At 40.3% G+C, this 15414-nt stretch overlaps 1 protein-coding gene across 3 annotated transcripts in view; it reads left to right on the forward strand.

The window, feature by feature from the left end:
* LOC122864108 (retinoic acid receptor beta-like) overlaps positions 1-15414 on the forward strand; it is a 202477-nt gene that overhangs the window by 73824 nt on the left and 113239 nt on the right. For 2 of the 3 annotated variants that reach the window (XM_044171206.1, XM_044171209.1), the window contains exon 2: positions 2431-2811. In XM_044171206.1, the coding sequence (XP_044027141.1) occupies positions 2622-2811 (190 nt within the window). In that variant the 5' untranslated portion in view covers positions 2431-2621. Of the gene's footprint in view, positions 1-2185; positions 2812-15414 lie in introns of all 3 variants that reach the window. The other variant, XM_044171207.1, reaches the window with a different exon arrangement.

Genomic DNA, 15414 nt, shown 5'->3' on the forward strand with positions numbered 1-15414 from the left:
GCTCTTACAGCTTACAGGTTCTGAATACTTCGCTAATGTGTTTTTTATAAATACTTTTCCAATATATTTCTTCCAGTCGAACTCTGTGTGTCAAAATGTATTTGCCAGCGGTGTTAGTAGCTCGTCTGTATCATAACAAGGTGAAAAGTATGTGAAGGATGGGTTGGTGGACTTCATGTCAGAGACCACAATTAATTTGCGATTTTTGCAATTTTATTTTTGTTTTGGTAGTGTAATGTTATTGCATTTGAGTTTGGCCATATTGAGTATGGTTCAGATGGGGTTTTGAATAATTTCCTTATATCCACAGTCCATATTATTAAATGCTAGCTAGCTTCATTGAAAGTGAAACGTGTCAACAGTGAGTGACGATGGCTTTGTATAGTCAGGTAGCTCCATCAAATTTGATTTTGCATTTTATTGTGTGTTCGTTTGTGCTTTAGAAAGTTGACCTAACAGCTGTGAAATAATCAGAAAATAACATTTATTTCTCTGATTCACCGACTTTCTCACTACCGGCACTCCCTCTCCTCATTCATTTGTCTTGGTCGCTTGACCACCGCTGTCTCTCTCTCTCTCTGTAGACTGTATAAAAGAAGTACGTATCCACTGTGACATCACCCATTGGTTTGTGGACTACCGTTTTGATGCATTTTGGCCATCGCCATCTAGATTTTTTGGATTCAGAAGTGACCATATTTGGACAAGAGGGTGGAGCTAGCTAGCTTGGTTAGCAAGGTGCACCCATAATTCACGTTAATTAACTGGGATACTAATTTTGGCTAGCGACAAAACGGGCTTAAAATAAAATGTACAGCCAACTCCTTGTGTCTTTTAGTACAACCGAATGCTGAACAAGACATTCTTAGGTGACCAAAATGTTACAGTTAAGTTCTTGGATGAAAACACAGACAGCGCACAAAAACTAGTTCAGAGCTAGTTAAATGTACACAGTGCAGCGGATACGCTCCGCCTCTATCCTGACTGACAGGTCGATGTAGTAGCGACTTGTCAATTACAAGGTAGCCATGCTACACTAGTCTATTTTACTCTAAATGGGACCATAATTTACAAAATGAACATCATGCTGTATTGAAGAAGACTTGAAACTAGTGATAAACTCATTGGGAAAGTTTTTATTGAGGTAATAAATCAAGTAAGAAGCACGGTCATTTTCTCATAGACTTCTATACAGTTGGACTTCCTTTTGCAACCAGTGGAGTTGCAACCAGAGTCGCCCCCTGCTGGCCATTAGAAGGAATGCAGGTTTAAGGCACTTTCACATTGGCTTCACTTTTCAGACCAGAGGTCTAATGCTATCAGTCAAATTCATCTTTACACTTTGTTTATTGTCTGTTTTGTCTTTACTTTACCGCTACCTACTATGACAAAGCGAGAACTGAAAGAAACGGAAGTGATTTAAGAGGCACTGGTTTATTTACACGATATTATCATATGTGTATTATTAACATGATATAAAGTTTTCTTTTTAAATATCATAGTTATCGTCAATACCAGTATATCGCCACACCCCAGTACGTAGACACAGTGTTTTGAGCTAAATACTAACATCAGCTAACATGTTCACAATGACAATGTTAACATGCAAGTTTAATGTTTACCATGGCAGCTACAGTAGTATGCTGTTTAGCGCTCGTTTTACATTTAAATTTGGTCATAAAGTAGTGAACAAAGTGAAATTTCACGGGACCACTGGAGTTATTATAATTGATCCTGTGGGGAAAATGATTGTACCAAATTTTGTGGCAATCTATCTGGTGGCTAAAATATTTCCCTCTGAACAAAAAAAGTCAACCTAATGGTGACGCCAGATAAAAAGGTGAACCTATGTAACCTATTAGGTTACATCATCTGGAAACTATGAATGTCTGTACCACTTGTTTTTGCCAATCCATCGAGCAGACATTTTGCTGGATAACTGAAAACTGCTGGTGATGCTAATGGTGATGCTAAAATCCTCGGGGCACAATATCGAATTTAGAGTTACTTAAACAATTTTGAGGGTATTACACATCTCTCTCCCCAAGAGGAATGATAGTCGTAATAAGACAACGGCATGGTGGGTCGATGATATAAGTTAGTTATTTAAAAAGTGGGTGCTTTTTTTTAACAATGTTTATTTATTTAATTGTATTTTTATTTTATTTATTTGTCCTATATATAGTGGCAAGGACAGTGATTGAACAGACAGATTTCAAACAAGCCAAAGAAAGGGTGAAGGTTGAAGCTGGAATGGACACGTGCGAGGAGTCCCCTGAGTGTACCTGTAGAAGACAGTGAGGGAAAACAGGAAAAGAGCCACACACAAATACAAAGGATTGTATTTCTGTTCATGAGTATTCATTCATCACCTACTGATGGAAGAGCTACAGTGAACTAAATCATACTTGATGTGTTTATGTGTTACAGTGTTAGTGGAACAAGCTTCTGAGTCGACCTGGGTGACACTAAACTCCACCACCATGCATCTCTGGAGTGCTGAGGTGGTACCACACCTGCTCCAGACACACTAACTGCAGCCAGGGTTCACCCGATGGCCTCCCAGCTTCGCCAAGCCTCAGCTCGCTCAGTGCTCAGTGCACCCTTCGCCCATCGCTGTGATGAAGACCGCCAGCCGTGGCCAGCCTTGCAGCAGTCCTCCACTGGTCCAGATGAGGCGCTACACACCTGGAGTGTATCCTTTCCTGTTTCCGTCAATCATCAGCTCCCTACCACAGCTGCCGCCACCGTCACCGCAGAGGCTGCAGATCCAGCAGCCATCCAGCAGCGGCAGCACACCCTCGCCTGTTGGTGAGTACTGATACTGGCCTGTCCCAAAGGCACGTTCCTGGAACCTGTCAAATACTGCATGTAAACAGGCAGCTGGGAGGTACATTGTGATTAGTGAAATTACCTTTTAAATGAAAAGCCTTTTTGAGCTTTACCTTGAACTGCACTCTCACACTAGCAAGACTGTCCTCCCCTGAAAAACAACTGGATTGGTCATTTGATCATCATCCTAGGCTTTATATAAGCCTAGGAATTGCAATGTCCATGTTGGACGATTCCATACCTCACTATTAATATCCAGTGTCAACACTCAGTGCCACTGAAGGAAGTAGTTTGCCCGTCATGTAGCGAGTTAGAAAGTAAGGGTGTGGAGGTTGAAGCAGTGGATGGGGGTGTAGCATGCAGGAGACTAGAGTTTGTGTCCTGTCACAGTGATTGACGTATTAACGGTAACCACAATCGTTGCCTAACCTTAATCATATCATAGTTGCCATGCGCAATATTATAGAAAGTATTTAAAAAATGTTGGCATGGGACGTAATCCAGCGATTCTGCAATCGTCCAGTGCTGATGTTCTTGAGGACTTGTTGCTGGCTTTAGAGGTGTTCAGTACATGAATGAACACTGAGCGGAATCTGTAGCACTGAATCCTCAAGCTGATAGGAGTATGCTGAATTATGAGTGATTCATAGTGTGGGTGAATCTTTGCATTTAGGTAATTGCGCCAATTGAAATTTGAAACATTGTGGTCTGCAGCCACACTGGTCCTTCTAGGTGATTGGCTCATTGATCACCTGTTCCTTCTCCTCCTTCATAATACACACTAGAAACAAGATTGCCAATTGCCAAAAATGAGAAGTATGAGGAAGCAGGTAGAAGAAAACAACAGTAAGTGTGTTGTGCAATGGTGACATGCCTTGTGAAAGTTTTATCAGAGAAGCCACATGCAGCTTTTTCTGCTTCACCTTCCTGTGTGATGTTGTAGATTTGTCCATAGCCATTTACAGCCTTGGAGAGCAATTGCAGCTTCCGCAAGGACTAGAGCGTGACTTGTGCAATAATGTATTCACCGGTTTTGAAGGAAGAAGAATGTGTGGAACAAAGAAGACGATATCTCTGCTGCTGCACTGATTTTTTCCTTTTTTTTTAAACTGTCCATCGTGACTCCGACAATGTTATAGGAGTGCAATGTTAAATCAGTGGAGCACTCCTTTAAAGGGGCACCCCACCAATTTTACACATCAAGGTCAGTCTATCAGACTTGTGTCATATCTGATGTCATCTTGGCTTGGGATTGAAATCTACAAATTTATAACAGAAAGCCTGAGTTGCACACTGCGGGCATAGAGTTTGAAAGATGGGAGCATTTACTCAGCATAGAAGAGCTAATAAAAAGATTCTTCAGTTGCATTATGGAAAATGTATGTTTCAACATTTTTGAAGCTTGACCCATACTAGGGACTAAAAGTCTGCTGCTTCAATTTTGACTGTTTTTCATCATACCATCATTTTATTCTGTCCCCCATATTCTGTATAGTTCCCCAGTTTTATGGAAGTGTAATACTAAATTACTGGAGTAAAATAGTATGTAATAGTATGTTAAAATAGATACCTTTTCTGAATGTTGAAAATGGAGCTTTTTGCAACACGATACTTGTTGTTGAGTACTTATAATACTTGAGTTTTACTCTACTCTAAAACTCTCTTGAGGTGTATCTCGAGAAGCGCCTCAAATCTTTAAGGTGGGGTATGTGATTCTAATCCAGTACACGTCTTTTTGTCAAATTCAGCGAATATCTCCTCGCGGTCCGCTAGCTGTCTGTTCAGTGTGTGTGCTGTTCGTACTCAGCCCTGGCTCTGCTAATGGGAAACAAACAAAGCAGCTCGGACCGGGCCACACAGCACTATTCCAGCCACGATTTGTGCGTCAGGTAACGTTAAACGACTTGCCCACGGACATTCAGCTTACTTTCTAGTTTGCCCAGACATGCTGCTGTTGTGATGTTAGCTACAGTAGCAGGAGAGTTGTGAGTATCGCTGTCTGGAGCTGCTGTGCTGGCTCTGGGAAACCGTCTCGTGCTCTCTGGCTGTTAGCTTCGCAGCAGCAGCTGTAGGGACAGTTTGCTAACCCACAACCTAGCTAAGCTAACCCACAACCTAGCTAACGTTAGTTACATTACTTGCTGTGTCGTTGTTCGCTCTACATCATGGTATTTGTCATGGTATTGGATTTCTCCAGAATCACATACACCACCTTTAGGAGGGGCACATTTAGGTTAAAATGACTATCTTAGCTCCAAAATAAAGAAATTAAGGATTTGGCTTCATTGTTAGGAGATGAAGTAAATCAGACAGAACATGATGATAACAACCTCAGACAACAGTGAGTAATCTAGATAGCTAGTATCCCCTGGTGGCTCCCACTACTGTAGCAATATTTTGACACACTCTGGTTTGTGTTGCCTAAGCCTGAGCTCTTCTGTTTTCAACTTACAGCTCCACATATTTACTCTTTCTCGTTCGTTTTTTTCTCTCACCTCCCTCCACTACCTAAAAATCTGCTCTGACATGAAAACCAGCAGGCAGGTTCACCCAGGGGGGATTCTTCTCCCAGTGAGGGGCTCAGGTGTGCAGCTCTGTCTGCTGCTGAACTCTGAAGTGTAAATAAACACAACATAGAGAGTCAAGCAATTTCAATATTTGAAATTTTTTTTTGTTGAGTTTTTATTTCTGTTCTCTTCATTTGAGAAATTAGACACAAGCCAAGTTGGAAATGTTGAATTTGTATTTATTTTTTATTTCAAATTTCCAATTTCTATATTTAAGTAAGAAGCCTCCCTGTCTTCTTGATCTGCTCAGCTGTTGCCTTGATAACTATAGCAAAATGTACAGCATTATTATAAAATCACATACTCATACTTACCCCCGGTAGCTCTGAGCTTCTCTTTTTAACAGAAATCCTGCTCTTACTTACTTAATTATTTCAGTTAGTTCTATTTTGCTGTTTGTTCGTTTCTATATACCGCCTATAGCGGCAGGTAGATGAACTCTGTGTGAGTGGACAGGGGAGAGAAGAGCCCAAACCCGCTGTCACAAGGCTATTTAGTCTTGGTCTGCTTAGATAAATCGAGTCTACAGTCATAAGATATGCAGATACTGAGACGGTGACAGCTGTTCAGGTTTTTAATGTCAATAGTTAAACAGCTTCCGATCACAGGCTATAGGCTACATGTGCTACTGGTGTACCATCTGCACACATTCTTGATACAATATTTAAAAAGAAAAACAAAATGGAATCTTAAATTTGATCATAAATCATACCTAGATTTTACCTTCTTTTGGTCATCAGGTTGCATACTCCCATAATCATCCTGTGACCCCATTTGGGGTCCCAGCCCTGAGATTTGGAATGAGTAAGACCGCTTCACTTCAATCAAAAGGACAGATGATTGTGTCTTCATATTGCAAGTAAACCTATGGTATAACCATATCATTATTGTTTTGTCTTTAAAAATACAATTGCACACAACAAGTCAGTTCCTGCAGTTGAAAGCAAGATAAAGAGAATGTCAATATATTAATATGATCTTGTGTTGGTGACCGGGGCAGGACAGAGTGTAGACATGAAATATGCAACACCATCCATATGAAAAATAAAAGCAATAACAGAAAATAGATAGAAAGAGTACAGATACTGTCTTCTCCTTGATCATCTTTTGGGGTGTGAAATAGACAAAAGCAGAGACTGTATTATTTACAACAGAGAGAGGCGAAAGAAGAAATGCGAGGCTGTCTGATACAGATATGTCTGAATGCGTCTGAACTTTGGACATCAAGAAAAAAAAAACAGATGAAACAAACAGTAAGGTAATGAGCTGTTGAGTGTGATTTGTGGATTCACACAAATCATCTGAGCCGCTGCAGCATCCCCGGGGACGCGCTCAAACACTCGCTGTTGTTGGGTCACCAGTCCGGTTCGCCCTGCCTGCCGCTTTCTACCTCCACTGGGGGATTCATGAAGGAAACTGAACTCTACTGCAAACATCACATACCTCCTGGGAACTCCAGTGGTCCAGTCAACATCACTGAGGGGTGTGTGTGTGTGTGTGTGTGTGAGAGAACGAGAGAGAGAGAGAGAGAGAGAGAGAGAGAGAGAGAGAGAGTATGTGTATGTATGAGAGATAAAAAGAAGAAATAAAGACCAAGGAAATATTATAATCAAGCGCACACATTAATACATTTATTCTGAAATTTACATTCACACTGCAAAAATTTCCTTAATACACAACAAGATTTCAATATATATGATTATTTGATTAGCATATGCTTTGATTAAATTGCATCCCAGAACAATATTGTTCTAGAACATTGTAATATAATAAATAATCAGCATCAACTTCTTAAACTCTGATACTCTGTGGTTCTTTAAAGGGACGTTACCCCTAAATGTCCCGTTTAAGGACCATAGCAGTGGTTTTGCATGTTTTAGTCACTTTACTGAAAATCACATGTACTTGCATAACATTACAGCTAACTATTACACAAACCATGCTGCTGTGTTTCAGAAATTTGTATTTATTTTTCTATGTTCCTGGCAGGAACATGTTTCATGTTTCCACTCGTTTCATTGACGCAGACTTTTCAACTCAATCTGTGATGGATTAAACAACTCAAGCAAGTTTCAAGAGTCTGCATATTTATTTACATGTCGTACAAAAATGAATAGAAACTAATGGCTGCCTGGAAGGTCGGAAAAATACATCAAAAAATCAGCAAAAAGTATAGATGCTTTGTAGTGACGGAGGTGCATAGTTACTCACTGGGATGTTACATTAAGTGACTTCAAACTTTAAAAAAAAATGTTTTCCATACTACAATATCCCATGTATACCGTATCCACTTATTCTGTTTATCAGACACATTTATCTATCATGCCAACATATTTTATATCTTTCGAAATTTCGGGATTTCAGAATTCACAGAAATGTGTTTCAAACTCTTGAAATAGAGTTCTGTAGATTTTGATGTTAACCCCACACTTTCAGTCTTGATTGGGTGTTAAAACCATTCAAATATTGTTTAGGCTCTGGGATACTAAGGAGTTCAGTCTGCTTGAAACGAGCTAGCATGAAAGTGAAAAGTAAAAATGAAAGTGATTGCCAGAATGAAAGTTCAAATCCTGCCTACTTACACCAACCTCCGCACACCTGGCCAATTAAAGTGGACATGCTTGTCAGATTGTCAGTTTCTAAAGTTACAGAAATGTACAAAAAAATGGCTCACACCAACTAGTTAGTATAATGTTTTTCATAAAAGGCCAGTAAAACCAGTTAAACCAAAATATTGGTCAGCAAAACAAAATCAAACCCTAGTGCAGGTATCATTAGCAGATTCTAAAACAGTACAAAAAAGCATTACACCAATATGTCAGCGAGCGGGTTAATGGATCCTGCCATTCACACACTTCCAGCCTCTCCCCATCTGCCGTATCCCCTCCCCATACTCTCCTTGAGGGAGACGGGGGAGGGGAAACCTGTACTTCCAACCTGCCAGTGTCCTACCTGCTCAGAACCTCAACAGATTATCAAAGCCTTCATCTGACAGGGGAATGTCGACACACTCCTCGTTTTATACAGAGATGCTTACGGAAACATTCCTGCCCCATCGCCCAGGAAATGTGTCTTTCTCTCTCCTCCCTGAAATCCACATGGCAACATCAAGCCTCGAGCAGAGAGAGTGTCCTTGTCAGCCGTGATAAGCAGGCTCGAATTTGAAGGTAGTGCATACATGTTATGAGGTGAATTTGCAGTTAAGCTGTGTCGTGTCCTAATATAAAGAAAAAAGCAAAATTTAGAGGGTCAGTTCATCCAAATTACAATGAAAAAAATTCTTTACTTACCTTCAGTGGTATCTAGCTATGCAGATTTTGGTTTTACACTGATTTAAACAGATAATCCACAGACCTCATTGTGGACAGTTTTCATTCAAACTATTTAAATTGTGAAATTTTAAAGTGCAACTTCCACTGTACTGGGGTGGAGGCAGAAATCTCCAAGGATTGGCAAATGAAACGTAAACTATTTTCATGGCTAGATTCATTTAGAGGCAAGTGAAAAAATACTTTTTTTTTGGTAATTTGGATGAAACAACCCATTAATGGAATTACAACTTGGAAAAATAACTGATTTGCAGACTGATTGAAGATGATCACTGACTGGAGGTCATAGGTAAGCCATCTTTTTATCTACCACCACATCTGTGAATTCTCAAATAAAGGTGGTAGAATGAACTGTACTATAATGGCTCACATGGTAAAGAATGGTCAGCATAATGGTCATTTCCACAGCACTAATTCCATCTGTACAACAAAGTCATGCCATACTCACTCATTTCTTGTTTTAACAGAAATACAATTCTTATTTACAAAAATAATTTCAGTCTTTACTTTGCCATTTTTTTCATTCAGTTTCAATCTGTCAATGAAACTCAACACTTCCTGCAGATGTTTCACATTGATAAGCCACCAGGAAAGGCAGGGATTAGGTCCTTTGAGCAGTAATTCTGTTAGAGAGGAGAAAGTCAGAATCACTTTTTTTTGGTAGGCTTTTAATGTGAAACATCTGCAGGAAGTGTTGAGTTCAACAGTGACCGCCTAGTTTTTTAATGGCTCTGGTGAAGTGAATTTCCCATTCATTGACACTATTGACTATTGGAACCAAGCCAACCAACTACGAGATGAATCATTGACCATAAAACTTTTGATTCTGAGAAAAAAAAGATTGGAAAACTATTATTTTAAGAGTGAAAGAACTACGCATCCCATAAACCATTGCAAATGATACCTTTCCAACAACTTCCAACCTAACGATGGTAGCGCGCCTCTTCTTGAATTTAGCCTTTGCCATTATTATAATGTTGTAGTGGTTCTCTACAAAAACGCAGCATGTCAGAAAGGGAAATCATGGTTGCTCTGTGGTAAACATAATTGTGGGTAGTGTAGTACTTCTCCATGCGATCAAAAATAAAACATGTTTTTCTAAAAACAAAGTTGATTTCATACAGACTTGTGGCTTCTACAGAAGCACATAACATCGTACTCAGAACAGCAATACTCGCATTGATGGAATTAGTGCTGTGGAAATGGGCTTTTATGCTGAATTTATCATGTGAGCTATTGTAGTACAGGTAAATTTACTCCCCTCAACCCAACCTTTATTAGGGGGGCTTTTTTTTATTTGAAAAGTACAGTACAGTATTATGACAGATGTGACAAACAAAAAGGGGGCTAAACTATGACCTCTAGTCAGTGGAGGTTATTTTAAAACTGGTATATTTTAGGTATACTAGCAGTGTATAATATAAAGAAGCAGTTAACTGGCATTTAGTTTGACGTCAGCGGTCTGACTACTGTAGAAACTTAATTTGTTGGTATTCAAATAAAATAATAGCTGGGCATGAACAAAGGACGGCCAGTCCCTAATAAAGGCTGGGGGAAATGACATTGCGGTTGGTGGGGGGTTGCAGGGCGAATTACCCGTACTATAGTTGCTCATTATGTACTAATTCTATCAGTTAAACAACAGTCATGTCATATGTCACCATGTCACCATTTAGCTGCTCTCATTTTCTCTTCTCTAACAGACATACTATTTTCATTAACTTATTAATTCCAGCTGCTTCTTTGTTTGTTGTTAAGCTATTGTCACTGAAACTCAGCACTTCCTGCAGATGTTTCACATTAAAAGCCAACTGGAAAACAGGAGGATTAAGGCCCTTTTGCATAGGGCTTGATTCTTAGGATGATTATTTCACATGCCACATGTGAACATGTCACTGATTGAAACAATACAAGTATTGAACACTTGAAACACCCACTGTGGATATACCACTATATATGCTTTAACACCACAGGAAATTTAGGAAAACCAACCCTTTGATTCCATTCACTTCCATTGCTTCTTGGACAAATAACAGTTTTTTTTCTTACATTGATGCTACCCAACATGGCAGCGGCAGATGGCCGCCCACCATTGAGTCTGGTTCTGTCCAAGGTTTCTGCCTGTTAAAGGCAAGTTTTTTTCTTGCCACTGTTGCTAAATGCTTGCTCATGGTGGGATTTGTTGGGTCACTGTAATTAATATTATAAAGAGTACGGTCTAGATCTGCTCTATAGGAAAAGCGCAATGAGATAACTTCTGTTATGAACTGGCACTATATAAATAAAATTGAATTGAATCAAATTGAATGGTTGTTTTCTTTAAGATGATCACTAACTGGAGGTCACCTTTTTATCTGCCATCACATCTTACATAATATGTTAAGAAATGCTAGATGTCACCTTTAAAGCAGCAGAGACACTTAAAGTGCGATGTATGAGCTGAGGGAGCTGTGTTAGACAGAATTCATAATGCAATTACAGAAGGAGGATGCTTACTCTAAATTTCCTTTTGAATCAAACCCATCTCTGCAGCAGTTGGTCAGGCCTGAGAGATGCTACATGATATTAATGCATGGACATACATTGAACACATTGTTTGCTGTAATGCTGTCTTTGTGCCACTCTAACAACAGACTGATACAACATGTCTGCACAGCAACCGATCTTAAAAGAGACTCAGCTGTCAGTTTGCTGTCAGACTTGGTAAATGCACACTCACACACCTACACATTCATCTTTTTTTCCCCCAGATTTATCCCCTCCTCTTTCTTTACCCCTTTCTTTGTCTACCTTGCTCATTTAAAGTCACTGTCTGCCTGACTGTCTGTCAGTGTTTCCCTGTTGTTATTTTAGAACTCGTCGCAGGGTATTTAGGTCACATGCGGTTTCCAGCCCTGGCAAAGTATGAATAATGCAGACTTCTCTCATTACACCATGTGCTAACCCTCTGGATTGAAAATCAATGTGCACTCAAGTGGCTGGCAAATGAATGGAGCTAACTCGCCAGCCACTCCACAAAGAGAAGCAAGGAGAGTGAGGGCTGCATCTCATAGTGAACCCAAAAGGTTTAACAGCATTTCTATTTTAACAGGTTCCAAGACTAAATATAATATACTTTTCATCTGCTGTGTGCAAGAGGCGGTGTGCCTTCATTCACCGAGGGCAGAATATGATGAGAACAAGGCTTGTGGAACAAGAAAAGAAAGGAAAAGATTATTGGTCATCGACAATGCATAGAGGAATGTCTGAAAACGAGACCATTGTTGGGGCTGTATGACTGATTGAAGAAGGAGCTGGGAGTTTTTTTACCCCCACTGTTTCCAACCTTTCAGTGCACTCCCTCCGACAGTTCAACAATAGTTCACATTGCCAAGAGTTTCCCCACCACCCACCCCCACCTTCCACCTTCCTCATGTAGCGCTCGGAGAATCCTATGCATACATTCCGTACATAGACTAAAACAGCGTTTAAGACGTGATCTAAAGTTTGTCTCTGGTTTGGAAATGTGCCCGAGCTGCTGCAGGCAACATCAGTTACCCACTGTGATCACATCGGCCATGGCGTTTTTTAAAGTGGTGGGGGGGGGGGGGGGTATGAGGGTATGGGAGAGACCCCCCGACATCTGGCACACATCTGGATCTGTTTAATGAGAGCATCAGTCTGTCTGACTGTTTAATTCGAGCCCACCATCAATCCGCTTCATTCTCGAGTTGTCTAGAGACTTCAGCCCTCATCTTCTCTCTGGCAAAAGCCAAACGACATCGATACATGAATGATAACAGTCTGTTAGAACCTGCGAGGGGAAAATTTAAAAACGGAGCAAAACTAATTGGGAAAGGCTTCAATTTGGAAATGCATCTTATGGTATTTACTCCCCAAAGCAATAAGCAACCTGTGATCCGAGCTGTGTTGATTACAGAGCTTACTTTATTTTATTGATATGATTTCTTTTCCTTGTACCAGTGGGCAGACCGAGAGCTTTTCTGCACTGTGTTTGTGTCTCTGAGCCATGAGAATCTGCTTGATAACAGGGAAGAGATTGTTACTGGGACTGAATCCAAGCTCATTTTAGATTTCTCTTTTGGAAAATAAATTGACTTCTTAGTCAACAAACAAACTGCTACAATTCTTTAAGCTTGGTATTTTGTCATAGGTAAATATCCAAATGCATATTTTAACTTATGGCCTCCCCTGCCTGTGGTCACAGTGCATTCACCATGGTAGCCGCCCATAAATCAAGAAAATGGCTCCTTTTGTATGTTCATTAATAGGCACAACATGCGTCCATACAAAACCCCAACTATTCTTTGAATGGACTTTGATTGAAAGCCGGCCTTTTTAACAGCAGCATTCTTATTCTTGCCCTGTAGCAGCTTGTCTAGCTGTCCAGGCTCTTATTTATTACCCCTTGAAGATGAGACAATGAAAAAGAAGTTCTCAGAGCTCTGTTTGCTTTGAGTGGCCCGCAGCACAAAGCCGCCGGAGAGCATCTCATTGTTTGACGGGGCCAGCGGAGATGCAGCTCGCTTCAAAGATTGCTTCTTTTTTAGTGGAGGTGGGTGGTAAGGGAGTGGAGGAGGGGCTCCGAAACTAACCATGAGGGGTAGATTTCATCACAGGAAGGGATGTGGGGGCAGGGAGAGTAGGGTGGAGCTGGAGATCCAGGAGTCAAACACAGGCCAACGTGAACTTTCCAGTGCTAAATTTGGTTCATCTATAGGAAGCTTTACTGCACTCAGGTTTGTGCCCTGCAGAGGATACAAATACTGAAATATGGTCGAGGCTTGAGATTTAAATAAATGATCACAGGAAGTGTATCCTGCTGTTGCAACTGAGAATTTTATAAGAAGTGGCAATGCAAATAGAGCCTGGCAGTTGCAGCAAGTCCAGTTTTCACACTGTTTACTTTCATTTGATCTGGACTCAGAAATGGAAAAAAGGGGCTGGGAAATGAGTGGTATTCTTAAGCTACCCACAAAGAAGCTATTTAATGTGTGTCCATGAGTTGTGTGTATGAACCTGCAATTATGAGGCAGAGAGCACAAGTCTGCACTCAGAGATAAGTTGGACGGATGTCGGCTCTCATTCATAGAGAGCCAATGCGCTTTACTCTGCTAAATGGGCTACAGATACTCCAGAACATGCAGCATGACTCTGAAATACACACAGAGATGGAAAAACATGGGGGTATCAATGGAAAGGCAGAAACAAAACACATGAGTGCACTCACTCATATACTTATTTTTAATTTGCAGGTAGTGCTATCTGACATTCTAGAAAGTGACTGCTAGTGAATATATTGATAGATAAGTCAAGGTTATTACATCATGGTACTTATTTTCATAGTTTTGACCATCATTCCCATTAGTAATAATAACATTGTACTTACCAAGCTTATTCCTGAGATCTGGGAACATGGCAACATTGCTACAAGATTAAAACAAACCCTCACGTTGTCCATTGTAAACATTGCATTTTATAGCCTGACTTCCTGGTTCAACTTTGACCTACAGTGCTTAGCAAAGTTTCAGTTTTACCTACAAATAAAGTGGTTATATATAATCTGGCTAAACTGTTGGCTTGTTTACAACCTGTCCGATTGTCTGACCAGTTGTGTTTATTGCCACATTCCCAGATCCCATCAATGAATTTGATGAGTACAATGGTATTATCACAGATAGAAATGAAAGCTGCACAAATAAGATCCAAGTTTGATAAACCGAGCCCCTTTACTAGAAAAGAATGCTGATATAAGACAATTTCGCAAACACAGGATTACGTCCAATGACGTATTTCATTCTAAAAACTCTATGCATGTCAGCTATGGTATGATTAAGATTAGGGAAAGACTGTGGTTATTGCAAATGAAATTAAGCAATATATATCCAACGCACCTTTGGTAGTGTGCTTAAGCAATCAGTGCACTACATACTCTCCTGCCACTACAGTGGTCACCTGAAAGCTATGCTGTCACTTGCTGCCATGCTACTGCTACAGCTGCTGCTGCTGTTCATATAGTAGACCAAAAACCCCACCTCCACCCCAGCATCCACCTGGAGGCTCCGAGTCTATATCGACAGGGCAAAGTTATTATTGTCAATCCCTGCTGTGCTGAGCTGTGTTTTCTTGTGGAGAGTGATGAGTTCAAAGCTTAGATGCCGAACACCAATGCTGTACATATTCTACATTCACATAATAATTCATTCCACAGAGTTGGTTGGCTGAACTATGGTTAAGTTATGGTTATGCAACTAAAATATTTGGTTAAGGTTAGAGAAATATTGTGTTATGCTTTAATTATTATTACTATTATTACTATTGATTGTTTGATTGTGCGGCGCAGAACTGTGATTGCTCGCATGAAAGTTGGATGTGTAACACACCGATCCACTGCCCCAACATCCACACTCATACTTAATGTTTCACTACATAAATGCTACTTACTGCATTGGCGCTAGACGTTGGGAAATTATTTAAGTCATGTACTGCGGATTCCTCTGATTGAATGTAATTTGTAGGAAAACTGGGCTGGAACTATCTTTTCATGCTGAACTATATGCACTGTCCCTGACAAACAAACAGGTAAATGTAGAGATCATACGGGCAGGTCACATTTGGAAGTGTTAAAAGGGCCAGTTCCCACAGACGCCCTGATCCCTGCTGTCTGTGCTGTGATCCGTCACACT

This window comes from Siniperca chuatsi, linkage group LG17 (genome assembly GCF_020085105.1).
Source record: "Siniperca chuatsi isolate FFG_IHB_CAS linkage group LG17, ASM2008510v1, whole genome shotgun sequence".
Classification (NCBI taxonomy): Eukaryota; Metazoa; Chordata; class Actinopteri; order Centrarchiformes; family Sinipercidae; genus Siniperca; species Siniperca chuatsi.